General features: G+C 33.9%; 1 protein-coding gene across 6 annotated transcripts in view; it reads right to left on the bottom strand.

Annotated features, from left to right (window-relative positions):
- Window positions 1-239: 239 nt before the first annotated feature.
- LOC146996638 (fasciclin-1-like) overlaps window positions 240-14,392 on the bottom strand; it is a 51,921-nt gene continuing 37,768 nt past the window's right edge. For 5 of the 6 annotated variants that reach the window (XR_015041529.1, XR_015041528.1, XM_085817982.1 and 2 more), the window contains one exon: window positions 240-2,549. Coding sequence is in view for 3 of the 6 variants with exons in the window: in XM_085817982.1 (XP_085674108.1) it covers window positions 2,546-2,549 (4 nt within the window). In the remaining 3 variants the exon portion in view is untranslated. Of the gene's footprint in view, window positions 2,550-2,864; window positions 6,874-14,392 lie in introns of those variants that run through there. The other variant, XR_015041527.1, reaches the window with a different exon arrangement.

Raw genomic sequence — 14,392 nt, 5'->3', positions numbered from 1 at the left:
TATTTTTGTTTAAAAAAACCTGAATTTCAGCTTTAAAAATACTATTTAAAAACTACCAATTTATATATATATATATATATATATATATATATATATATTAATCAATTAATGTCAATATACATATATATATTTGTTTTAAAATGCTAATATGAGCCAAAAAGTTATATATGCTTCAGAGAAATAAATACATATTTATATAAATTTCACAGTTTAAAAACCTTGAAAGTTCTGCAATTAGATAGAAAAAGGATAACTTATTTATTACATAATAGTGAAAGGTGAATGGTTTACAAACATGCAATTTAAATCAGAATCTCTCGAAAAGTCCATATCCATCATGAAATTTGTAATTGTAATACAATTTCAGAAAATTAAAGAAAAGTCGTTTAACAAATAATTCATACTTTAAAATACAGGATTTACAAACTTATTAATTCACAGTAAGGGGAACGAAGACCATAAAAAATAACGTTTTATTCCTATCTAATAATACCTATAGCAAATGGTTCACTATATGCTGCTGCAATAATAATCACAAACAATTTTTGTAATTAAATAGTAACCATAACAATACGAGATACTACGAAATCGTAGCACCCATATAATGCCATCTAGTCCAACTGTGCACAAAAATAGGAAAAACTAAAGCAAGTCAGAATTTTTCCTTGCTGTAGTATTTCGTGACCCAAAGTGGGCCTCCATTTATATCCATTTACAGTAAGATTTACATTTCCATACATTGGTCAAACATTAACATTCAAGCATATATTACTGCAAACTGTCAAAACAGCAGAGTGTGCTATGAAGGATTTCAACAAGGGTGTGTTTCTTCATTACATATATACAAAAAATATCTCGCTACACAAGTAATAATAATATTATTGCAAATAATAATGATTTAGTATCACAAGAATAACAGTCTTTTTTGGGAGAACAATTTACTACAATATCCAAGTAATAAACTACATTAAACAACATGGTCTCGCAGAACAGATCTAATTCATTAATTTTAATTAGTTTCGCTAGCAAAGCTTTTATAAGTAGAACTGAGTAAGTTATATTCTCGTGTACTTTTAGGTCAATTAATGTCAAAATTATAATTCATAAGTATAATATGGGCATACTATACATATAAATACATATATAATATATATATATAAAGTAATTAAAAGTAAATTAAAAAGCCTAAAACTTGCGCTAGAGCTGCAAAGTAATAAACCAATAAATTATAATAAGAAATCTTCCCATATACCATCTCCAAGGACACAAAATACTATTCTAAAAAAACTTTTTTGGTTTTAAATTTTATGGTTTTAAATTTATATTTCTTGGAGATGGTATATGGAAAGATTTCTTATTATAAATTATATATATATATATATATATATAATTGTTATTCATGATTTAATTCAAGTCCCCGTTAAACATTTTTAACAATTTACATTCAAGTTACTTTAAAACAATTTTAGAAATTGAACTTACTAACTATGGATTCACTCTTTTAAGATAATTCTACTAAAATTAATTGTAGGAGATAATATAATCAATATTTCTTTAGTAAATATATATATATATATACAATCCCTTTGTTTTCAAATTATTTTCAATCTACAGCTAAGTAATGATCATTTTCGAAGCAGCTGTGTGATGCCATTTTTAATAAGCAAACTATAACTGATGATTGTATTCTACAAAACATAGAATTTGCCATTAATAAAATAAATAAACTTTGACACACTTCAATCTGTGAAAATAAATAGTTTTCCACACACTTCAATCTGTGTATTGCTTCGTTTTGAATAATTTTTGTAATAACAAATTTTAAAAAGTAGGAAAGAATCGTAATAGAGGATTCTTGGAATATTCCTATAAAATCCCAAGTATTCTGGAATCGTACTTTCTCCTCTTATACATAAACAACTGCACATCAACAGAAAATTTCGCGATTAGTACTGTATTTAAAAAATGAGTTTGGACGTTGTAATAAATTTTACTCTTCGCCATTTAACGCATTTTGATTAATTCTATTCAAAAGGTGCTCACAAATTTTTCTCCTTTGCCACTTTTTGGCTTTCTATGAATTATAAGCAAACTTCTGAATTTCATTTATACCCTCTCCCAAAACATAATTTTTTTTACACTGTTGCACTTCACTTCGTGAATTTGTAATACATTTTCTGGCATCGGTATGGAGACTGCACAGAAATCACCTCTTCTTCTAATATGCACATTTCACAAAGTTTTTTTGCAAAAATATTTCTTTTTTCCCCTTAACCACAGAAGTTTTACAGAAGTTTTTGGCGCCTTTTATGTGTTCCTTTATACTTTCTACCATGTGTTGGTCTTCAGAAAAAGATGGCGACAGAAAAAAAAAGCTGGAATGATGGATAAGAAGCCATTGCTAAGTGGACTAACGGGAGCACCCGATTTGGTAAGATCACGCCTCATCATCATAATACGATCGATCACATGTATGACGCCATTGACAGTTTGAACACCTGGGCGGACAATACGAGCTGGACGACCTTCCCATTCCAACAACAGTTCACCTAAATTCAAAAGATAGTTAAATATTTAGTCCATATTTAAATAAATATTTATTCATTCATTTAAACACAAAAAACATAACATTATTAAGGGAACATTGTTACATAACGGAACATTGTTATTTAAATATTAGCTTTGCTTATGGCAGAAAATTAAGATATTGATTAAACACAAAGAACAAAATGCTATTAACAGAACACTGCTAGCAGAACATTGTTACATGACGGAGCATTGTTAACATTGTTATTTATTATTTCCTTATGAAGATTAAGATATTAGCTGAATTGACAGAAAACTTGGAATATCATTAGGCTTACCAGACATCCTCTTTTGACCGGAACTGGCCTCGTCTGATGATGTGGTACTTGCGTCCCAGCCAGTTATTCATATTTTCCCACTTACGTATTTTAATTTTAAAAGTTCGACATACACACAAATGACATTAATACAAGCTATGAGTGCTCACAACATTTTAGGATGAATTCTTTCTGGAACTGAAGCATGGGAAAATTGTTTTGATGGAGCAGAACCTTTTATTTGGATATACAGCAGTGAATGAACATGGTCTGCAACAGAAGCTTTGGGTGAAAGTATAAATGAAATGAAGTTCTCTCAAATAATGCAATAAGCATGGATCCTCTTTTTGATGAAGTCAATGACTGTAAAAGCTTTATTGCCAGCTCGTTGGAAAATCTGGACTGGGACAATGCAGGAAAATAAATACAGTCAAAAGTCGTTAATTTGGACACCCATAATCTGGAATCCGAACCTCAAAGCTAAAAACTTTCTGCGCATGCGTCGCTTGCGCGTAACACCTTTACGACTGCGCATATGTGTGTGCGCAAGCACAGAATATGTTTACGCATGTGCGTTTAATGTATAACGGACGGTATAAGCTAAAATTATCTAATTATCTATTTCTTTTAATGTTGATGATTGCGTTGTTCCTTAATCTTCGAAATGGATCCGGCTTATTATTTTTTGCAGACTCTTAGAGCAATTTTACAAAAGTAAGCTTGAACTTTTGATTATGTCAAATAGAATTTCTGATATATATTTACTAATATGTAAAGGAGCATCAAAGCGAAAGTACGTTTCGAGGTCCATTAAACAAAAAAATGGATAAAGGCATATCCTTTGTTTATCTAAACGTTAACCTTTTTTTATCTAAACTTTGTTTATCTTCAACGCAGCAGCGCGCAATGAATTGGAAGTTGATCTGTCAGTACTATCCTTATCTTCAGGGCAGATGTTTTTATTTTATTTGGCTTATAATTCCTTACTAAATGTAGTATTTCACCTCGATGTACTCCGTCTTTGATATGATTTAAATCAAATTCCTTGTCATTATAATTCGCTTCCAATAGCGAAGAAAGTGACACAGAGGTTATTGAAAACGAAAAAATTTCGATTGACAAATTAGTCGGTATTCTCGACACAGCAATTATAGGACTTGAACAGCGGAACTTTGCAACTGAACAAGAAATTATGTCTAGTTATAGAATTAAAGAGAAAGTATTATCACATAAAAAACAAAGCAACTTAAACAACTTACATTGAAATAAATGTTTAATAAAGTAAACAAATAAATATTAAGCTTTTTTTTGTAAATTTTGATACCCTTTAGATCATAATTGTTCTTTATTTCATAAATTATGGTTTCATATTTTTAATTTTATAATTTCTGCATGCCATCTTACAAGATTTATACTGATGATCTATAATCCAGAAAAATAGATAATCCCGAATCGCCGAAGTCCCGACGGGAAAAAAAAAAAAAAAAGGACATTTCATTGCCTATCTGATTCAAATTGCATAAAAACACTTTCAGCATGGCACCAGGCGAAACAGAATTCTCATTAATGAATATAATAATAGCTGAATGAAGCTTTACTAACAGGGTTGCCACTCAAACAGGAGAATGAAATTCCCTGACTTTTCCAGGTTTTTCAGGTGTGTTTCAAGAAAATTCCAGTCTATACATGTAATGTCCGTTGGCTGTGCTAAGAGGTAAATTAATTATATTATTACTTGTATTGTGCATCAAATTCACTTATTTATTAAATAAATCCCAGAGGACATTTATTCTTAATTATTCTTGGTATACTTTGTTTGATAATTTTGTTTACTTTTCCACTTAAGAAACTTCATAAAATTTAAGATATATACTGTTGTGTGCGTACGGGTTCGTTATGAAATGAATGCTCAAGTCCGATGAAAAATGAACAAAAATTTATTATTATCACAACAAAAATGCTTAAATTTTCTCAAATTATCATGCAGTATTACAATATCTCACAGTAGTTATCTTTTAACTACTCAAATGTCCAATAGAACGTAATTCAAAACAGCTAAAGAAAGCTAATCCGCGAATTCGCTACAATCAACAAGAGCAGTTTTCTAAACAACAACAAACTAAGCAACTACTACGAACTGAGATGTTTTCCTCCTTTTATAAGATTTTAAAATCACGCACTAGAATTTTCCGGTACTTTCTCGAAATCAAAAAGAGATATTTATTTATTTAATGCACGTGCTCTTGTATTTTCAATTTTCCGGCTTAGCTTTCTTTTAATATTCGTCACGCGCTGCACTGTGCGAGAAATAAAACCATTTAATTTATAATTGAACTAACATTAGCTTTTTAAATACCAAATTCGTAACACTGCCCCCTTCCCAAGGACTGCACGTCCCGGGCAGTACAATCCCTGGACAGGAAGCTAAACTTACAACTGTGGCATAAATGCATTAATAAGCATTACATTACAATAATAAACAACATGAACAATAAATGCAATAAATAAAACAAATCAAATGCTTAATGCAAATCAAATACTAAATACAAATCAAATCAAATACACATTTAAAAACAAAATGGACCATGGTCTCATACTATTTACAATTATTTACATTATGTACTATGGCCATAGGTGCGAGCTAACCTGTCATAATGAACAACTTTAGGTTTAGAGTTCGAAGACTTACGGATCCGAACCACGTCGTCATTCAGTCTGTTCAGCACTGTATATGGACCAACCGAAGGTGACTGTAATTTAGGACTAAGTCCTTTTCGTTGAATCGGCTTCCACAACCACACCTTGTCTCCTTTGTTGGATCTATGTCTAGTAGCTCTCCTGTTGTATCTGGACTTCCCTTTCCCTGTCGCCAGGCTCACTCGCTTTCGTACGGAACGGTGCGTCACTTCAAAACGGGCCTGGACATCTTGGATGTATTCCTCAGGCGATGAAGGCGCATCCGTATGGCGATCAAACAGGCGGTCACAAGGCAGACGAAGGTCACTACCGAAGAGCATTTGTGATGGAGAACAGTTGGTAGTCTTGCGTTTCTTTTCGACCCTAGTATGATTTCGGCAGCTTCCCGAGCTGGGTCTTTCGGACAAGGCGTCGGCATTTCCAGGTGAGGACCCCTTCTAAGGATGGATAGTCATGTCTTTACATTCTGAAAGCAGTTTATCGTTTCTGAAGTCTAAGGAAAAATTGTGTTTCCTTAAAAAGTCCAGTCCGAGTATGCATGGATCTGTAATATCCACCACATATGCCGTGTGATGGTAGGCGGCACTTCCAAACGTAATGTTCACGTTTAACTTCCCAGCTATGTCGATCTTGTCACCACACGCAGTCTGAAGGGTAACAGAGGATGGCGTCCAAATAAGTTTATCTTTAAACTGTTGAGCTAAATCTCTCCGAATGATGGTAACATTAGCTCCTGTGTCAATGATCATATTGCAAGGAACTCCATCGACATGGCCATTGATGGACAGTCCGTTACTGTTGCCACTCACTGTAGAAATCTTGAGCGCTTTAAAACAAGGTTTTTCATTCCATGGCAACCTCTGTTCCTCGATATGGTCATTCATTTGTTTCCTCCGTTGTCGCTGGGAAATGGTCTCAATTTTCGTGCTTCGGGGTATTCTGCAGTTCCTTCGCACGTGGCCTTCTGCTCCACAGTTCCAGCACTTTGGTTTCTTGTCAGTCCTTTTCCTTCCCGTGACATTTAATTGTATGTTTAAATCGTATGCCTTATTTTCCGTGCTCTAGAGTGTTCTGCAGTTCCTTCGTAGGTGGCCTTCAACACCGCAATTCCAGCACTTTAGCATCGGTTTCTTTTCACCACTATTCCATCTTAAAGCATTCACTGGTCTTGTCAACTCATCCGTTTTATTATCCGTGCCCTGGGTGTTCTGCAATGCCGTCGTAGGTGACCTTCAGAACGACATCTCCAACACCTTACAGCCACTTTGTTCTCACTGCTACTCCGTATCAAAGCATCGACTTGTCTGGATAAATCATCTAAACGAGCCATCAATTGATCCCCTGGCTCGTGGACTCGCACAGCTCTGACTGGGTAGCGATCTCTACGAGTTGCTTGCTGGGCTGCCTCCAAATTCACGGCGTACAACAGAGCGCTTTTTACATCTTTAACATCCGCCATTCGCAGTGCTTTCTGTATTTCAGGGTCCCGGATGCAATCGTTGAAATATTGCAGGGACAGGATTTCTCTTGTTTCTGTCGGGCACTCCGAAAAGGCGTGATGTGACAGCCTTTCAACATCCGTGGCGAGCTCCTGAAGTGTTTCGGTAAGCTTCTGTTGACGGGATTTTAATTGGAGCCTGCTGTAGTCTTTTAAACATTTCTCCCCGAAGCGCAGCTCCAAGGCGCCGGACAGAGCTTCGAAATCTAACCTTTTGTTTTCGGGAAGAGTCTGAAGGATATCCGCTGCGTCGGCTTTTAAAGAAGCGGCGAGATGACAGGCCTTAGCTTGGGAATCCCATCCATTCGCATCCGCAACGATAGAAAATTGTGTTTTATACACCTGCCAGGAGGTCTTCGCATCATATGTAGATAACTTCAGAGAGGGACGAGCAGGCATAGGTAGAAATTTAAAGCCATCACTATTGTTCCCTGCCGTCGCTACGAATTTCTTTAAAATATCCACTTCTTTGGCTACTGCAGAAACCCTATCATCAATTTGTTTCTCGATTTGGTGTTGGACGGCACAAACTCTTCCTTCAATTCATTCCTCCATAGCAGAAACTCTCTCTTCTATTTGTTCTTTAACGGAGGAGACTCTTTCTTCAATTTCTCCAACCTTACTTTCGACAGAGTCTATTCTACCTTCTATAGCCTCGAATTTGTTTTCTATTACGCAGGTAATTTCTCTTTTCATTTCCTCTTGACCTGCTTTCATCTCGCCTTTACTAGATTTCATCTCGTCTTTAACGGATTCCTGTCCCGCTTTCATTTCTTCCTGTCCCGCTTCAATCTTTTCCTGATTAGATTTCATCTCCTCTTTCATTTCTTCTTGACCTGTTTTCATTTCCTCTTTAAATGCAGCAAAGGCTGATATCAGCTGTCTTAACTGCTTTTCCATCGCTCTTGTGATTGGCATTCAAATCCCACTTCTGATACCAAAAATTGTTGTGTGCATACGGGTTCGTTATGAAATGAATGCACAAGTCCGATGAAAAATGGACAAAAATTTATTATTATCACAACAAAAATGCTTAAATTTTCTCAAATTATCATGCAGTATTACAATATCTCACAGTAGTTATCTTTTAACTACTCAAATGTCCAATAGAACGTAATTCAAAACAGCTAAAGAAAGCTAATCCGCGAATTCGCTACAATCAACAAGAGCAGTTTTCTAAACAACAACAAACTAAGCAACTACTACGAACTGAGATGTTTTCCTCCTTTTATAAGATTTTAAAATCACGCGCTAGAATTTTCCGGTACTTTCTCGAAATCAAAAAGAGATATTTATTTATTTAATGCACGCGCTCTTGTATTTTCAATTTTCCGGCTTAGCTTTCTTTTAATATTCGTCACGCGCTGCACTGCGCGAGAAATAAAACCATTTAATTTATAATTGAACTAAGATTAGCTTTTTAAATACCAAATTCATAACAATACATTGGATAACAATTGTATGTTTTATTTAATTATTACTCATGATCATCACCAGTTCAACACGAGCCTAATCTGGTCCTAATAAATCACAAAGCAATGCTAAATAGTTAGGTTAGATTTTAGATAAATTTAATTTGTGTGAGTTGTCTTCGTAAAAGGCACCTTAACACTTGAAAACACAAGTATAATTATAATAGAAGTTGTTTTCTCCACTGAAGATTGAGATTAGAATCTGCCCAATCTGGAATAAAATAAGGCTTTTTTTGCAGACATTCTGTAGCTAAACGAAAGAAAGAAATCTATTTAATGTTTTTTTTTAATAAATTGAGGTATTTTATATTTATTTCGCAGCATACATTAGGAAAAAAATATGTTAATTAAATTTCGTGATGGTATATCATCATAATGCTAGAATTAATTTCAGGATTATGCCACAGAAAATTTCCTGAAATTTGGAAATATTATTTACTAATAATAAATAAATTTAGAGCATTAGCAACATTAAATGATATGAATAACATAAACATAATTACTTAAAAATTGAATTAGAATAATCAACGATATTTTAGCGAATATAGTTATATTACATCATTAGACTGATTACTATTTTTTATTTTTAATAATCAACTATATTTTAGCGAATATAGTTATATTACATCATTAGACTGATTACTATTTTTTTATTTTACTGCAAAATGACAAGGTATTTATTAAAAAGAAAAAAAAAAAAAAAGGTTTAAAAAGATTTTGAGGTATAATTCTAGTATACGGCCTTGACACGTTTTTGAAAATTGTCGCCAAGACCAAAATGACCCATTTACTGCTCATCATCATTTCGCCAAATCCCGTTGTACCATACATCTAACCAAAGAAGTACCTAGAATGCTATCGTTCTTGTCAAAAGTAACGTAAGATACTATGAAAATGCCAAAGAACAACGATAACGATATGTAAAAAACTGCAGTCACCTCTATGTTTTTTTAAATTTTACTCAGGCGCTAATGTAATATCTTGCCACTTTTCTATTCAGATACTTTAGCCTTCTAAAGTGAAATGCGAATCATTTTATATCATATTTACATAAAATTAGGTATTGTTACGGATTTTGCATTTATTTAGTTTGCTATTTTTAATAGAATTGTTATTAAAAGTGTTTTATATTCCCATGCAATGCATCACGAGAGTTATTTGAAGAGAAAGCTGCGCCGGAAAAATTAAATACACGAGGCACGTGCATCTAACATTTTAACAATCGATATTTCATAATTGTACTCTTTTAATATCCAAAGAAGTCGAGAAAATAGGAGAAGGTTCTCGTGCGTGATTTGAAAAGCTTATAAAAAGCTGGAAGAAAACATCTCAATTCAGTTGTTTACTTTTTGCTGTTAATGATTGTAGCGAAATCGGATTAGCTTTCTCTGTTTTGAATTAAGTTATGTTGAATGTTTTAGTAGTTCAAAAGATAACTACTGTGAAATATTGGGATGCTGTACAAATATCTCTAAGAAAATTTAAGCATTTTGGTTTCTTATTCATTGTGATAAAAATTAATTGTATTTATTTTTCATCGGACTTGTGCATTCAATTCATTACGAACCCGTACGCTAGCAACAATATTTATCAAATTTACATAAAAGTTTTGTATAGTAAAATATAAAGAATTACCTCGTTTCGATTGCGTTGATCAAAATTCCTTTTTATGCAATGATACTTTGGCTTCAATCATTTTCATTAAACTGTATGTTACTAAATAGGAATTTAATTTTCAAGCGATAATTCTCTTTCTAACAATGCTAGATTCCTCCTTCAGTTACCTTACGGGAGCTGAATGAAATTCTCGCAATGATTTCATTGTCTCTAGAATTTAAAATTCTTGCTCGTTAGCATTACAAATGATATTGCGAAAATGAGCAACATTTGTCAAAGTTAGCTATTCTAAAATGATCCTAAATGTAACTTTCAGTTAACAGATTTAAAGCTGTGTTTCCCAAACATTTATGTTTACAGCCTGCTTTTAGAAACGCAAAGAAACGCATTTTTACAGAAAATATATAAGCATATAAAACAGCAATAATGAGGTTGGATTACTTGTATGTTAATGAAATTAGCAGTAATTGCACTGTAATTTTAGCTAAATCAATAATAAAACATAAATAAGGACGTGTGTTTCCGGTCATCCGTAAAGCTTTTTGTTGCCAATTCTGCAAAGCATAAGATAATATTTATTTTTCAAATGTAATCATTTAGCGCAGGGGTATAAAAGAAGTCTGTTGCAAATCGCAATATATTTGTCACCCAACTTTAGCAAACAAGTTATATAAAAGAAATGCATTGCCACTAGCCAAATTAAATATTTACGCTGACCACGCAGCAGATTTTTCTCATTCAACAAAGTGCAGGAATTTTAATTTTCCCTTCAAATTAATTCTTATATTTTTCACAAACTAAGCCGAAAAAAGCCGAAATTCATATAAATTATCTGAACCTATGAAATAACGCTAACCGAATTTATTAGAATAATCTGTACATATAAAAATCTGTGCACGTTTTTCTTTGTTGTGTAATTTGTACAAATGTACACTTTTATTCCGATCTGGGTGAAATTGTGCGCTCTTGACCATCAAAATAAGAAGAAAGCCACCGTCTACACATAAGATTTGGAAAACTCACCATACCGCGTCACCATACTATTGCTCTCACATCACCTGTCTCAGGTTCGCGTTGCCATAGTTGCGCTCCCGCTATGAGTGAACGCCATACCTATTAAGCAAGTTCTAGTTGCTTTTTTACAAAAATAGGCATTCACATTTCTACACAGCCTTAATTTTTAAGTGACACCACTAATATTAACACGTCGCCAGTGTTGGATTCCCGCTGCCAGTTCCTATTAAAACATTTATCAGAACTACTATTTCGCCTAATTGATTTGGCACACATGTGAGTGCTCCGAGTAGAACAATGAGTTTACTTTAAACTATGTTCTCTGAAATTGTAGAAGATATGACACAAGATAGGAAGGGTATAATTACCCTTTATATTCTTCAGTTTACTGCTATTCCGGCATTTCGGGATACAAACTAAACTCCTAAAAAATTGCAAAAAAAATTGCCCCAACTGGGGTGGGAAAAAAATTGCCCGAACTGGGGTGGGAAAAATTGCCCGAACTGGGGTGGGAAAAATTGCCCGAACTGGGGTGGGAAAAATTGCCCCAACTGGGGTGGGAAAAAATTTGCCCCAACTGAGGTGGGAAAAAATTGCCCCAACTGGGGTGGAATATTGCCCCAACTGGGGTGGGGAAAAATTGCCCCGACTGGGGTGTGGGGTGGGAAAAAAATTGCCCCAACTGGGATGGAAAAAAAATTGCCCAAACTGGGTGGAAAAAAATTGCCCCAACTGGGTGCAAAAAAAATTGCCCGAATTGGGTGGAAAAAAATTGCCCCAACTGGGTGCAAAAAAAATTGCCCATTCGGATTATGGTGAAGAGTCGCTAATCTTAAAAATAGTTTAATCCTAATGAAGCATCAAAGTAAGCACACGGATATAAAATGTACAATAATTTTAAAAACTCTTTAAATTTATGTTATTTCAGTTTTTCATGTCATCCAATATTTCGACGAGAATAGAAATAGGAATTTTTAAAAAATTAAGGATCTTCGATAACAATTATATGGTTGCTCTGTACAAGCATTAGTTTCTTTTGAAGCAGAATTGAAAATGCTTTTAATCTTCTAAGCAATTTTGAGACTGGGCTCAAAAATACATGCAGAATTAAATGATTTCCTTTCGAATCTTTGCATTAGGTTTTCGTCAGCCAACTTCTATGAAAATCAGGCGATTGACCAAGTCAACAAACGGAGCATGTTAACAATGCACATATCAGTTGCTAAACATACTTTGTTCCTGGAAAAGTGGGCGACGAAAAGTAGATGTATTTAATAAATAAAGGTAAACAAAACATTAAATAACATCCATTTGGACGTAATTTTTTTTAAAAATCTGAAACCTTTCAGATTTTTCGAAATTTCAGTCGCTCCCTTAGACTTCTCCAAAATTTACTGTAGGCGGAATGTTCACATTCATAATCACTGAATTCTCTGAATATAAAGCATTTTGAACAAAAGCAAGCGGATAATTAGTTAACTGGTGGGTATATCCCAGTTGCACTCAGTCTTTTCTACCATGTAACCTTTCACCACTACTATAAAATCATTTTAGTCCTCCCTCCTCTCCAAAACTCGAAAAATACAATATGCATTTATTTAAATTTAGATTACTTTTTATGTGTTTTATAAATTAAGCAAGGAACATAAAAAAAAATTCTGAAAACTTTCAGATTTTATATTGTGCCTAAAGGGACAATTTTGTTTTTCATTTACAGATACATGCGCGTTTCGAGAGCATTTGGACTAACGCATCTTTGGGTTAAAGGCATTAAAACTCATCATAACTTTTAAATTTCCGATAGACAGTCTCGTGCGCTGTAGATTACAATATTTTATTCCGTACGGTGTGTTGCCACCGCTCACTTTGGAATCGTTGAGTTGCAATTCGTTAAAATTTAAAAAATATGAAGCAGATAATTAAAGAAATGTGAAATTCAAGAATAGGGCTTCCAGGTGCCCATATTCGGATGGTAGACTATGTTATTCGAAATCTCATGGCTCTAGGTATCTTTTTCTACAGTGCGAGAAATATATATATATACATCCATGCAGATTCTTTGTTATTTAATTTCTTTAAATATAATACAGGGTGATAATATTTGGTGGCAACAGTTTAAAAAGTGATACAATCGTTGATAGTTACTCGACGCAAAATGCCGTTTTGAGACTAATGTCCCTTCTGGGCTAACCTAGCCCTTGGATCTACTAATAATTGGCAGTCTTACAATAATTGTAAGACTCTAGCTAAATTAAAGTTCCTTTTGCTGGATAGATCCATACCTGAACTGTGAAGTGGCTGTTCGCTAAGATTAACAGTATTAATAACAGTGCGTACGAAGGGTGAAAAGGCTCTTTTATTCAACTCAATAAAGGATTCACCATTGGCATTCCTAGTGCTTAAGAAACTTAGGCAATACTTTTGGCTGTAATTTTTCAATACAGAATTATAAAATTAAAACTAAGCCTAGGCTAAATAATAAGGCAAGACTACACAGTGGTAATTAACGCGAATTGGCTTTTAACCCTACCACCGACATACACAAACCGGGAATTAATATACATGTTTGTAAAATAGCCAACTTGAAATATCAGCGAAACAATGTGGCCAAATGGCAGAAAACACTTTGCTTGAAGTGTCTCAGATGCCAGCTTAAATGGCATCTTTCTACCCTATTTTGCATAATGCGCAAAACTGAAATATAATTCTGGCAGGAAATTACAGAAAATAGAAAAGGTAAATAACTAAACAAAACTGGTTATTTCAAAATCAAATAAGTTCATACAGGCTGATTTCATTGTCCCTAGTTGAGAACCCCTGCTATAATCTGAAAAACGGTAAAAAATAAAACCCATTGTTAGCCCTTCTAAGAGCTGCGGCAACTTTAATAGCCGTCTCGGATTGCTTTAGAAAAATGATTCTTTTAAATTTTTAGTTCAAAGGGGCTTTTTGTCCCTGAGGGACTATTGTTTTCATTTTGCATTGAAACACTATAAATGGCTGTATCACTTTTTAAACTGTTGCCACCAAATATTATTGCCCTGAATTATATTTGAAGAAATTTAATAATGAAGAATTTGCATTAATGTATGTATGTTTCTTGCATTGTGATAAAACAACAGTACCTAGAACCATGCGAATAGGGGCATCTGAAAGCCCAAATTTCAAATTTGGAATTTGTTTTATTATCGATTTCATATTTTGTAAAGCCCACCAGCGGTCGAGCGGTAAAGTCGCTGAACACTGGTAGT

Source organism: Stegodyphus dumicola, chromosome 6, assembly GCF_044657685.1.
Source record: "Stegodyphus dumicola isolate Sdum_Otavi_A_Nest chromosome 6, ASM4465768v1".
NCBI lineage: Eukaryota > Metazoa > Arthropoda > Arachnida > Araneae > Eresidae > Stegodyphus > Stegodyphus dumicola.
This window is presented reverse-complemented; position numbering and strand designations above follow the sequence as displayed.